This window comes from Platalea leucorodia (genome assembly GCF_965183815.1).
Source record: "Platalea leucorodia genome assembly, chromosome: 1".
NCBI lineage: Eukaryota > Metazoa > Chordata > Aves > Pelecaniformes > Threskiornithidae > Platalea > Platalea leucorodia.
The window spans coordinates 114,231,128-114,244,692 of record NC_138823.1 but is presented as its reverse complement, the minus strand read 5'-3'; the positions used below and the strand labels follow the sequence as shown (position 1 = coordinate 114,244,692).

At 42.2% G+C, this 13,565-nt stretch overlaps 1 protein-coding gene across 1 annotated transcript; it reads left to right on the top strand.

Moving 5' to 3' along the window:
* The first annotated feature begins 4,074 nt into the window (after positions 1–4,074).
* Positions 4,075–8,094, top strand: LSM5 (LSM5 homolog, U6 small nuclear RNA and mRNA degradation associated). Its single transcript, XM_082308027.1, has 5 exons — positions 4,075–4,138; positions 4,984–5,079; positions 5,313–5,340; positions 5,994–6,066; positions 7,868–8,094. The coding sequence occupies exons 1-5, from the start codon at positions 4,093–4,095 to the stop codon at positions 7,898–7,900; spliced, it is 276 nt and encodes a 91-aa protein (XP_082164153.1). The 5' UTR covers positions 4,075–4,092; the 3' UTR covers positions 7,901–8,094.
* Positions 8,095–13,565: the final 5,471 nt, after the last annotated feature.

Below are 13,565 nucleotides of genomic sequence, written 5' to 3'. Positions count from 1 at the left end.
ATATCCTGTTGAATTAGAAGTAACAATTCTAGATGATATAGTCTTGTGGGGATTGTGGCAGATGACTGGGCCAAAAAATCAGACAGAGCCTGTAGGATTTTGGTTCAAGGCATTACAAGGCTCCGCTGTACGTTATACCCCGATGGAAAAACAAATTTTAGCTTTAGTTTGGGCATTACAAGAAATTGAGAGAATCACAGGCCAAGATAGCGTGACTGTACACACACCCACACCTACTCATGGGTGGGTTACTGATGGTTCTGTTAGGGCCCATGCAGGGGTAGCTCAGGCAGCCACACATTGGAAATGGCAACATTATTTACAGCAACGATTTCTTCCGGGAAAACCACGTATAACCACTCCACATGCCACTCTTCTAGGAACTGTATCATTTAATCATAGGCCCACGCTAGCGGAAACTCTTCCCCTTGGAGATATCCCTGCACCTCCTGTGGAGGAAGCTCCCCCTTATGATGAGCTAATAGAAGAGCCCAAAAAAGATGCCTGGTTTACCGATGGAAGCGCAACATACGCGGCAACTGGGCAAAGACAATGGAGAGCAGTTGCGTATGCTCCAGTTCCAGGAATAACATTATGGCAAACAGGGGTATGGGCATCTAGTCAGTGGGCTGAACTGGTTGCAGCATCTCTTGCCATGCTGGAAGGGAAGGCACATGACTTATACACTGGCAGTTGGGTTGTATACAAAAGCCTCACAATGTGGTTACTCTGCTGGGCCCAAGAGGATTGGCATATACAAAAATACCCTATATGGGGGGCAGATATATGGCAACAAATTTGGCAATATCTACAAAGGTACCCTTTAAAATTAAGGCATGTCTCAGCTCATCAAAAAGATGACTCGCTTGAGTCACAAAATGATAGGGAAGTAGATGATATGACCTCCGCCAAAGTACGTGCTCAAGCTATAAATGCGCATATAGCTTGTGGACAACGATCAGCTCATACTGCATGCGCGTGGGACATTTGCTCACAATCAAACCCCTCTGCCATTACATATTTATAAAGCATGTGCACATAATTGTACTGTTTGTACACAGCTACATTTAAGGGCATTATATAGGCCATGGGCAAAGACAAAATGGGGTCAGTGGGCCTTGAATACCTGGCAGGTCGATTACGTGAGCCCCCTGCCCCCGTTGAGGGGGTGGCGATATGTATTCACTGCTCTGGATAGTGTCAAGACTGTTTTTTGCTAAACCCACTAAATAATCAGCAAATAGCACAACTGAAGCATTAGAACAACCCATTCATCAATATGGACCTCCTCACCAAATACCAAGTGACCAAGGAACACACTTCAGTGGACATGATGTCCAAGATTGGGCTCCAGGGCTAGGGACAGATTGGATATTCCACATTGCCTACCATCCCCAAGCTAATAGCTTGATTGAAAGAATGAGTGGGATGTTGAAGGAACAATTAAGAAAGCTAACCAGTACTAAAACTTTGCAACATTGGATTTCACAGCTTATTAAAGCAGGTTTTTTTGTTAACAGCCAGAATATTCATAAGCAAACACCCCATGATCGTATTGCAACACCTCCAGTACAAAACATGGCGAGGACTGAAATTCTTCCAAATGGTATTTCTCCCAAAATATTAACTACAGGGCAAATGGAATTGTTACACTGATGGATTGCGTGGTGGGACCACGACCTATTAGTCTAGATATGAAGATTCGTATAATGACCCCTGAGAACGCCGTATGGTTCTGTACCCCAACTTCTCCTCTTATTTTACATCCTCTGTTGATGTCAGATTTTCGAGTTCTTGTATTTCAGCTATCTTCAACGAATACCTGTGCCTTATCTAGAGGAGACAGATAGCATTGGAACGGTGTTATTGGTGTCGTGAACTCAACATCAAACGAAGTTCAATCTGAAAAAGCGCAAGCCATATTTCTTCAATCTGTGTGGGCAATTACCCCACATCAGGCTATCAAACCCAGAGTAATATTAGCTGAAGGAGCTGGAGCAACAGCGTACGTATTACTGGAAGGAGATGACACTCCTGTTTTCTTCCCTTATCACAGGTTGGCTCATTGTGCTTTGCAGTCTTGTACTACAAGCACATGCCCGGGATATGTTTCCGTGAGATCAACATGTAAATACTCGGATTTGGTTGGCCTCTACTGTAACTAACTCATCTTGCCTTTTGTATTGTATTGATTAACAGCTGCAGATCTTTTGACAACCTGTTTTATTGGCGTGCCAACTCCAGTAGCTGTATTACAGAATTATACTATGCTAAGTGCTTTTGATATTAATGTTCCTCATTGTTATTCTTTCCGAGTAGGTAACAGCTGTACGCCAAGGAACATTACAAAACCAATTGGCAGTGGACTATGTCCTTCTTTGACACCATAAAAACTTCTCCAATTTTGAAGGCATGTTGCTTCAACACAACTGATGAATCAGCCAGCGCAGAGGATGACATTCAACATCTCCAGGATTTAATGCATCAAATGAAACCATCTACTGGTGGTGCCTGGCTGGCCGAGTGGTTTAATTCCCTGACAGGATGGGTGGGACACCTGGTTCAAGGTATTACTGTACAGATAAGTTTATTCCTTTTTCTATATGTGTTTATATGTGTCTATATGTGACATGCCTCTAAGTTACCCTGCCCTAGACCCTGCAAGTCCAAATGGACACCTCCAGCTTTGCCAGCCCCAGTGGAAGTGGTCCCTTGAGCGAGGGGGTGGCATGTGGGATAATAACAGAAGATCGGCGAGGAGGACTACAAACACACTCAAGTGACTTGCAGCTGGGGTGCAGAAAAATATGTATATCATACTAATTGTTGTTTATCCTTCTGTGCTTCACAAGTAGAACATCTGTGTTTAGATAGGATGGGCCTATGATAGACTTAGAGGCACCCTATTGGACACACTTGAAATTCGTGCCCTGCTACGGAGAAGATCAAAGCACGGTGGTCAATTATGCCTGTGTGAATCCCTGATAAATAGGCAAAAACAGCAGGGTCGGCGATCCTCCAGCGTGGACCGAGCTGTCATGTCCGCATCCCCGCTTGTGTGCCTCTGCCCGGGTGCTGCTTTGGGGATCCCCTGGTTGGCGAGGTAACGAAAATAAATTTACGCTTTGGATTTCATCCGCGGGTTTGTGGTTGTTCCTGCGCGCCGCCCGTGCTGACTCGCGCCGTCGGTGTGAGCACCCCAGCTGGCCCTCCGTACACCCTCTGCTCCAGGCAGCGACGCCAGCCCTGCAGCGCGTCGGGACCAGCGTGACATCTCTCTGCTCTGCCCACGGCGCGTGGAGCCCCGCGGGGCAACGGCACCTGCTGATTTCGAAAGCCGTATTTCACTTCAGGAACAGAAAGCCCCAGCGTTCAGCGTTACCTGGGAAGGAACCACATTTACGAGCCGCGCCAGCAGCCCTGCGATGCCAGCGGCTGTCCGTCCTTCCAAAGGTACGCGCGTCTCTGGAGGCAGCGCCGTCCTCCCAGGCAGGGGACGGAGTTTATTCAGGGCTCCCTTCTTCTGGCGTCTGCCCCGTCACAAAGCGTGCAATGACCCTGGAAGCTGAAACACCGGGTTTATTTAACACCGTCGCATCCAGCAAGCAAAGCGTGCTTGAAGAGCCAGCGGTTTTTTGGCTCCATATCCATATATATGTATACGCAAAAGGGCTTCTTCCGACAGCTCTCTTGGGAATTAATGAGCAAATCTGGGAAAAAAAAAAATAAAAATCAGCGCATAAAATCTTTCCGCTCGGCACGGAAAGACGACTTATCGGAAGGGCGGGCGGACTGACAGCCTGGGGCCGCCGGTACCGCTCGTACCGGGCACAGCCCAAGGCGGCGCTGCCCGGCTGGGCCGGCAGGAGGAGAAGGGGAAGAGGGAAAAGGTTTTTTCGCTTTAAATCTGTACCTGGCCGCGTTCACAGCAGGCGCGGGGCCGCGGCTCCAGCTCCTTCCCGGCGTTTATAGGAAAACGGGGGGAAGGCCCGCGGCCGGAGCGCAGGAGCGACGGCTCTGCCATCCGCTCGTCGGGCCTGCTGAGTCGGCTTCCCCGGGAGGCGGCAGCGATTGGTCAGGTCTGGCTGCAACATGGCGGCTAACGCGACCACCAACCCCTCTCAGCTCCTGCCCCTCGGTAACCAGCGCCGCCGCGACGCTTCGGCGCTCTGCCGGTGCCCGGCCGGGCGGGCGGGGAGGAGGGGGGATCTCGTCTGGTGACCCGCGGGCGGGGAGGAGGAGGGATCCCGTCTGCTGACCCGCGGGCGGGCGGGGAGGGAGAGGCCGTTTGTGGGCACCTCTGGGTGGCGCGAGCGCCGCCGCCGCCGCCGCTTGGCGGGAAGCTCGAACGGGGCCGGGGCGGGCGGGCGCCTCACGCCGGGCCGGGGTTTGCTCGCCCTGCCCGGGGGGTGAGAGCCCTCAAGTGCCCGGGGCTGCGGGCGGGGCGGGCTGGGGCGGCCGCTCCCGGCGCCTCGGTCACGCCTCCGCCTGAGGCCGCGGGGCCTCCCGGCGCGGGGCAGCCGCGCCCGGGCCGGGCACCGGCGCAGCCCCTGCCCGCGGCGGCGGAGAGGCGCTGGGCCGTCCCGGTCTCCGGCACGGGTGGCGGCCGGGAAGGTGGCTCTGGGCCGTGGGTTGGGTGCGGAGCAGAGGCCGGCGGGGAGGAGTGTTGGTGCTCGGCCATCACAGGGTGATGAGCTGCGCACCGGCCGCGCTCAGGTGTTCTCGCTGGAGGGGACCTCTTCCTGCAGCGTGCTAGCCTGTTGCCTCAGAAACATATGTACCAGCAGCAGTAAAACGTGCAAAGAAAGTTTTAAAAACATATTTTTTTGTGTCTTCTTTTTTCCCCTTATTTTTGTGGTTTTTTGCCAGTGCCCGTGGCAATTACTTCTTTGCCATCACAACGTCAGGGGTTTTGTTCTAAGAAATGTATGTTCTATAAAATAATCTCTTGTACCTTTAGATGTTTTTTGTTTTTATTTACAGAACTTGTGGACAAATGCATAGGCTCACGCATTCATATTGTGATGAAGAGTGACAAAGAAATTGTTGGAACACTTCTAGGATTTGATGACTTTGTCAGTATCCTTTGATGGAAACGTTTAAGGCTGTCCACTTTATGCTTTGGATCAATTCATTTATTGCTTTTGAGAGGTTTGAGTTCACTGGATAGAACCTTTTTGTATGGGTTAATTGTATTATTCTGATATTTTTATTTTACAGATAAAATCACAGTTCAGTATAAAATTTAAATACCTTTAAATATTGTGATTTTAAAATTCTGGGCCTTATTTTCCTTGAAACTGGATTTTCAGATATGGTGTTAGAAGACGTTACAGAATTGTAAGTATTATTTCTGCCTCTCGTTGCTATTTAGTTTTTGATTTCCTGAGGGAAAGCATTGTCTAATATCTGTAAGCAAAGTGTTTTTATATTTTTGGAATACTTGCCAGCTGAATAGTTTATACCTTGGATTTAAACTATAGAGGGTGATCTATTAAGGACAGCCATATCATAGAGTAGCAGTTGCACGATTTATACTTGTAATCAGATTCCTAATTTGTAGCCTTAATTTTGCATGGGTTGTGCGTTGAACTTTGCAGTAGTTTGTTTGCTTTTACATTTCCTTAAGGTCTAGGCACAGATTTAAAAAGTTAGCAGACTTAAGGATGAGTATTTATTACTTTGTCATGCCATGTTGCTCTTTGAAACCTATTTTGAGTATTGGCCTTATTCAAGAAATTGCCAAGATTTAGAGGGTAAATCTGTATCTTTATGTACTGAGCAGAGAAGTACAATGGATCTTTTTTAGTTGGCAGGTAGCTTTCTTTACCCAGGTGGTCAGTTTATCAAGATTATGCTTCAGTGTGGCTAACTATTTGTTAGTTCCAACAAATGTCATCTTAATACAGATATTTATGTCAGTTCTGTAATCAAAACTGTAATCATTGTCTCTGGTTGTGTGTTCTTACTTACTTTTTCTAATGCAACTTCAGTGAGATTACACCTGAGGGCAGAAGAATCACCAAGCTAGACCAGATTTTGCTAAATGGAAATAACATAACAATGGTAAGTCATTATTGTTAAAAGGCTGCATGCATTTATTTTCTGTACCTGTAAATCGATCAGTAATTGAGTTCAACTACTTCAAGCTGAGCTTTCCAGACAGTTCCATTACATAAGCTACTTTGAAGTAGCTTCTGCAGTGTATGTGTGTATGAACGATGCTGGAAAAGTGATCTTATTGCCTTACTCAGTACATGTTGCAGTTTAAAAAAACAACATGAAAAGAGCATGGCCCTGATTTTATTTTGGCGAATGCTTTTCTGGTCTTCAGGTGTGCAAGTGAATCACTGGCTTTGTTGCCCACTCTGTATGCTGGTTCGTACAGTGGCTTTTAACTCATGAGCGTTTGCCTGCATGAGTGTGTAGGGTGGGATACATCTACATTTCATCCGTTATTGTATGTATAGGTGTGTTTGCAGCAGTTTGGATGCTTACAAGCTCGTCAAGTCATTTGGCGATTATGATACCATGTGATGCCCAGAGAGCTGTACCTTTATGTGCTCTGAATAAAAAATCTGGCCGCCTGTTGGATTATACCAAATCAGAAGCACGATGATTTTTAGTTTATCGTGTGCTGATGTATGTAGATCAGTACTGAAACAGTAATTAAGTATTGTGATTATGCATCCCTAAGGTGAATTCTGCAACTTCCTAAATACCGCAAAAGCAGACCCACAGCAGTTTTTTGCTTGTCTGCATAGATGGCTACAAAATCTGGACTTCCTACATAAGGGCATTCCTAATTTTGTGGGAAGAGGAAGACTGATTTGAGCCCAAGTTGGCTCTTTGTGAATGAAGAAGAATCTCTGTTTTGCCGTCTTGCCTACCTTGCACCTCCTCCCTGTGTGTCTGAGCAAGTGCCATCTTGTCTTCATTTCAAAGCCTTTTTCTGCTTTAGTTATTGTTCTGCATCCTTAAAGGACAGTGCATCTTCTGACTTCTTGTATGGGGTAAAATTACTACCATCCAGTTAAGCTGGTGGTATAGTGCTCTTGGAGCAGAAGCTGGTGATTCTTAAGAGTGCAAATTTTCAGCAAGACATAGACCTGTTTCTGTATTAGATCTTGTGTCTTTTGGAGACGCATCTTCCCATGTCAGGAAGACTGCTTTAGACTTTTTCTTACTTCAGTCCCAAAAGCAGCGAAGCTCTTTGTCTTTAGAAGTGCTCAGCTAATTATCAAGAACATAGCAGTAAAAGGAATAGTTATCCTCTTTTTTTTTTTTCCCCCCTTATTCATGTTTTTCCTTTTGTATTTCTTCTTCTATTGTTCAGTTCTTTACTTTCTTCACAGGAAAATGCTATGCTGACTTATTCCCTGCTGCCTATAGAAGGGTTCAGGCTCTTTATTAGTTTTTGGGCTCTGCTTAGCAATAGAAGTTGGAAAGAGGAAACCAACTTACCAGTATAGCGACAGTCTGGGGAAGAATCAGCGACTGGAGAAATCCTTCGTGAAAGGAAGCATTTTCTTTCTCCTTTTAAAAATAAGCTGTAGTGTTTCAAGACAGAAACATCTCCCTGAAGTGAATAACAAAGACAAAAACCAAAATGTGTGTTCTCTAGGAACTCCTTTGTGTTTTGTTCAACATTCTTCGTATTTTGGAGATTCTCTTTGGCATGTGCTTCTCTGGCAGTAACTGACATCCTCTGTTGGGAGAGGAAGATAATATTGAATCTAAAAACCACTTTTGTGGTCTACCATGAAGTCTCCATCTGCTAAAATGTTGTAAAGCAAGAACTGTCATGTATGGGTTTGCAGAACTCAAATCTGTGCCACTAATACAAAATTGTCTTATTCTTTTATAGCTGGTTCCTGGAGGAGAAGGACCTGAAGTATAAATTCATACAGTTGTCATCTATGAAGACATGTTATATATATATAAATAGAGCTTTTGGGGTATGGGTGGGTTTTGGTGTGGGTAGTTTGATTGTTTTGGGTTTGTTTTTTTTTTTTGTTTACACACTCTTGCAGTTGACATTTGATAAGAGACAAGGATTTCCTCTTCAGGAAAGGTGCGTTGCTAATGATAATGCTGACTTTGTAAGTTGAAATCATTACTTTCTTGTATAGATGCACTAATCTGTTCTGAATAAAAGGCTTTCTTTTTGTTATTGTGTTCTGTTATGTAAGTGCACAAGTTACAGTTTTATAACTGGTTGATGGAATGGAAAAATAGTAGTTATGTTTAAGTTGCTGTCAGTCTTCAGTTTTTCTACATCTGTTGCATTTGTTTATGGCCCAAGTCTATATAAAACACAAGTCGCGAGCTGATGTTGCTGTTTTTTGGAGTACAGGCAGATACTAAGCCGGATCATTTGTTTAAACACGGCTTCAGGCTGTGTCACCAGAAACCATGTGTTAGAGTGCTAGAGAATTCTGAAAGCTCTTCAAAGTGGGTGCATCTGTTTGACACTCAGCAGCCTTTGGTTCCGCTGGCCTTGAGGTTCAGCTGTCTTGGAATTCTTTTGCTTAGTAGATATACTTCCTTATAGTAAAGGCACTGTAATGGTATTTGGCAAGCGAGGAGAAATGGATCAGACCGAGTTCATGTTCAGGGGATTTAAAAAAAAAAAAAAAAAAAAAAAAAGGCTGCTGTTAAAACTTCTCATTCCTGTCAGTGGAGACTCCGCTTTCACCACTAAGTGGTGCTGTGTATACTTTAATTGGAGCTACCCATGCCTGCTTGCATAGTTGGGAGTAGTCGTTTTAGAGTAAATGTTCTTTTGGCTGCATCTGTTCTCCTGTGATACGAAAACTTGACAGATATTGGGGGCAACGACTACTTCTTTAGGAAAACTTCTATAAATTAAGGAATTGCTGGTTTTATTTTGTCGTGACGGACAAAAAAAGAACTGAATCTAAATCATGTCCACTGCAGCTTTTGCCTCCATAATACACTACTCAACTGATTTCTGTGTGTAAATGTCTTTGGAGAAGAATCACAGGTGCCTGATGTTACTATAGACAAGCAGGATAGAGTATGGGCTCACAGGGACAGGACATGCTTTGCCTTCCTGTCACAGAAGAAGAAAGAAGAGTTGAAGAAGGGGGCTTAGGAGCAAGAGACTGCAAAGAAGTTGCTGTACTAGATCCTCTCACCTTGCTTTATCTGACAGAAAAGCTGCCTTCTGCTAGCTGCGTTTTAGCTCGAAATAAAGTGAGAACTTCTCGCTTTAGCCTATTAAAGGGGAAAAAGACTCCCGCTTCTCTCCCAGGGAGCATGCTACTTTTGACTCGCTTGTTTTGAATATATGATCTGCAATTCTCATGTTTAGATTGCATGGTGACAATCTATACCATTGATTCCCTGAATGGTTTTTAATTTCTGTCCCCGTTTCCTTCTCCAGCTTTTTTCAATACATCAATTAAAAAAAAAAAAAAGAAATTAACTTAACATTTGATTGGAACATCATGTCAGTTTTGGCCTCAAACATTTTATTTCCTAGAAATAAGTTGAGTCTTTTCATCAGAACACTTCAAAGATTTCTAGCCAGTGTAGTACTATTGTGTTGGGGTTTTTTTGAATAAGATTCTATACGTGTTCCAGTGCGTGCACTTAATTTCTGCTTCACTTAGTATTTTGAAAACAGTCTTAAACTGAAGAGAGGTTTCATGCTTGGGAGAGAAAAAGAGCAGATCTTGACTCAAAAGCAGCTTTTCAAAGGGAAAGGTAAACTATGTTGTTTCTTTTTGGATTTCTACTCTGAGAGCACAAATGTCTTGTTCTCTCGGGATTTTGTTATATCCGGAAAAAAAACTTGGTATTCCCTCACTTCCTCCTTCTCTGGTGTTTTTTTCACTCCCTCTAGAGGAAGTGCTAAGACTGTTCTCTCTTAGGAAGACATTTTAATTCATGACTCGGAGGTCTGCAGACATCACTCTAAAGACAGTTTCTGTGCATCCAAATGCTGTTAATCCTTTAAAATATGAAAGGAAAGATTTGTAAGTTTGAGCTGAGAATTCAGAGTATTCCAGATGGGTCTGGCTTGCTTTGCATTCAATATTCCTGTAGCCTGTTGCTTTGGAAGTGCAGGTAATAAGCTTTTCAATTGAATAAGTGAGTGGTGGTGGTTTCTGTTTTTACTCCCCTAGAAATCCAGTGCTTAATCATACTGCACTGTCCTGTAGAAGTTGTGGACACTCGTGTTCTCCAGAATGCTACTTAGAGTGCCACTACAAGTAGGTCATTTAAAATAATAACCTTAGCCTTTAAAAATATGTAAAAATCAATGATGCTTAAAGATTAGAGCAGGTCAGTCATCAGGTTAAAATAACTTCATGCTTATGACGTGCACAGTGATGGTTCCTTTCAGGTTTGGGGTGGTTTTTTTTCACTACTTTAAGATGGCACTGGTTGCAGTGATCTTTAGTTTTACTACATGGCTAACTGTCTTAGTGTGGACATGGTTCCTTTCTGCCTGCTATTTCAGTTTACTTGCAGACATAGTTAAGATAGCTGTTTGGAGTTGTGAAGTATAGAGGCATATGTGTGTGAGTGTGTATGAAAATAATAAGACCTAGTGCCCTCCCCACATTCTTAGTTTTTGCTGAGCTGTATTTCAGCGTTATCAAGATTTTGAAGTGACCCGAGTATTGCTGTTGCAAATGTTTCCATGTTTGTCTAACTATTCTGATTAAATAAATACAAAAAGAAATCAAAACACTAAGTTTTGCCTTATAACTATACAGGCTTTCCCTGTCTAATATGTATTCCTTTTTTTCAGGATTCACTATATTTTTTTACCATATGAAATGGAAAGAGATTTCTGGCTTACTGTTGGCTTTTAATAGATGTTTTATCCTTGGGAAATTGCCCAGCAATTAATTCACAGAGTTTGGAATTGAATTGATGGATATTTTTCATGTCTGTGTTCAAATATTGATAAAAACAAGCCATCATACCGTTCATGTTCGTAGCTTTATGCATACTTTAAAAGATAGGCAATAGTCTTATTTTTTTAATAATACTTTATCTTTTTCTCATTGGCAAGAACAAGCAAATCTGCCTGGTTTTGTAGTACTTGCAGCTTTTCCCTATCATCAGACTTTAAAAAGGGGAAAATCTGTATCAAGTACACAGGATGGTGATTTTTAAAATACTAAGTTGTATAACGGTCTCAGGAAGAACATGTGTGACTGTGAGGGAGAGTTTGTGGTGCAGCATTACTAATATTTGCTAAAAAAAGTTTTGAAGAATGAAGCATTTGCTTTATGAAAGATACTTGAGGACAATTTCTGATGCTGCTAAAGTTTATTGAAAAATTTGCACTGATTTCAGTGATTATGCAGGTTTGATTTCTGCTCATTAAATTTGAAAAGAACAGAAACCTACATTTGAAGGAAGATTTTGTATGAAGGGTAATCGACCTAGTGACCTACTTTAAGAATTATTTTAAAATATTTGAAGCATCGGTTAAGGCAAATAAGTAGTTTATCATATGCTCCTACATCAGCTGCGACTATTGAATACAGTCAGCAGTCCACCTCAGAACTTTTTGGCGTCCAACTGGAACGTGTAAGTTACAAGACTTCGCTGCCATGAACTGACAGGCCGTGGTGTTCTCAAAGCATAAAGTGTGGTAAGTTTAGTTTCTTGCATGACAGTGACTCTTTTTAACATTAGTAACCATACAACAGGGTAAAAGACAAATTTAGTGAGTAAGATGTGTCCTTGTCAAAACAGCTGTTCCGCATTTCAATGTGATGCAGATCCTTTCTATAGCGGTGGCGTTGGCACATGTCTTGGAATTCAGCTGATCTTCTCGTGAACTCATTTAAACTTTTGGCCTTCACTACATCCCTGACAACATGTTTCACAATGGAAAAATTATTTCCTTAAAAAAAAGAAGAAAGAAGAAGAATGGGTGGAGGAAGTGGGGATAAAAAGTCTATTTTCTGCCAATGTTGTGGGCTGCTCACTCATTTTTCTGTTGAACTTATGTGGCTTTTTTATTTTTCTACCTTAGCTTATCCTCTGCACCTTTGGTCATCTCCTGAAGTTTGTCTGTAGTTTCCTACATTAGTAGGTAAATTTATCTGTTTTATTTTATAGAGCTTTGATAGTCTTTAAATCGTCTTTAATAGTCTTTAAATTATACAAATAAGTTAAATCTTGAAACAAATGTATTTGCTTATTAATTTTTGTGAGTAGCTATGAAAATCTTATTCATCAGTTGCCCCTTTTTAAATTAAAATAAAAATTAATGTTAAGTAAGAAATATATTGGAAGTAAATAGTAGAGTCCTACTACTGCTCAGTGTCGAGAGATCGTGGGAAATACAGAGAATTTGTATTAAAAATTTTGGATGTTTTTCAAGATATTTTTCCGGGTCTGAGACACTGAAAGATTTCTTTCATATGGTGGTGTGTTTGGCTTCATTGACTTCAGCAGAATACATTGACTTAAACTAGCTGAGAACCTGACGATCAGATTTAATACTCTACCTAATGTAGTGTTGTGATGACTTGTCATCTGAAATCAAAATTGCATTTGATCATCTTAACAGGAGGCTGGATCTTTGATCTGGAAATTATACTGATAGTGACGTTACAGAATCCACGCTCATAACTTCACTGGTTTCTTGCAGCCCCTCAAGTTCATAATAGCTGGGTGGGAGGGATTGGTTAAAGTTACTTCTTATTTGCACAATTTAATATCTTAAATATGAGTGAACAGTATAATTGGAACAGTTTCATTTTTACAAGAGGAAATTTATAGATCGGTTTTATCCTGTGTTAGAATTAAGATACATATTTACTGAAGACAATGAGTGTAGCCCAAACACTGAAACACCTCAGTCTGGGTACAGTATTAGAACTTTTGTAAAATTTTCAAATCATAACAATCTGTCAGTTCATGCTTGTTGAGTCTGAGACATTACATGATGCCCTATGAAAAGGTAAGTATTGCTAATAATTGATATTTGGGTTGTAGACTATGCCTTTTGTATGCTCTAAAGTCACATATAAATAACTTTGTATTGTTTCCTTTTTATTTATAGAAGTTCTGTTCACCAAACCATATAAGCACATACCTAAATTCCAAGCACATACCTAAATTCCACTAAATTTGTTGTTAAGCTTCCTGAATTGCTATAAACTGTTCTGTTGCTGTAAACTATTTTGGCTGATAAACCTAAGTCGTCAACTTTGTATTCCTACGTGTATGTGTGATTAATATGCAATAGCTCAGAACAAGTTACCAGGCAACTGCACGCTCAGGCTGCACAGGAGGCACAAAGCACCTGGCCTGTTCCTTTTAAGCAGTGGAAAAGTACAGATTCTCCTGTGACCTCGGTCACTCTGTCTAACATAGATAAGAGTATTTTTATACTCCTCTCACAGTGGGAGAAACACTGTGTGTGTTTCTGCAGCATGTGAGAATCACTTTACCAAGGTTCTTTTATTTCTGAAACACTTAAAAAAACCCAAAACAAAACACAGTTTTAAAAATAATTTAACCCAAGGTGGACTTCAGGATTCTCATTCTCACAAGTTATTTTA

Coding starts and splice junctions, on each gene's coding strand:
- LSM5 (XM_082308027.1), top strand. CDS start 4,093: ATGGCGGCTAACGCGACCACCAACCCCTCTCAGCTCCTGCCCCTCG. Junction 5,080..5,312: donor AGGATTTGATGACTTTGTCA/GTATCCTTTGAT, acceptor CTGGATTTTCAG/ATATGGTGTTAGAAGACGTT. Junction 6,067..7,867: donor ATGGAAATAACATAACAATG/GTAAGTCATTAT, acceptor ATTCTTTTATAG/CTGGTTCCTGGAGGAGAAGG.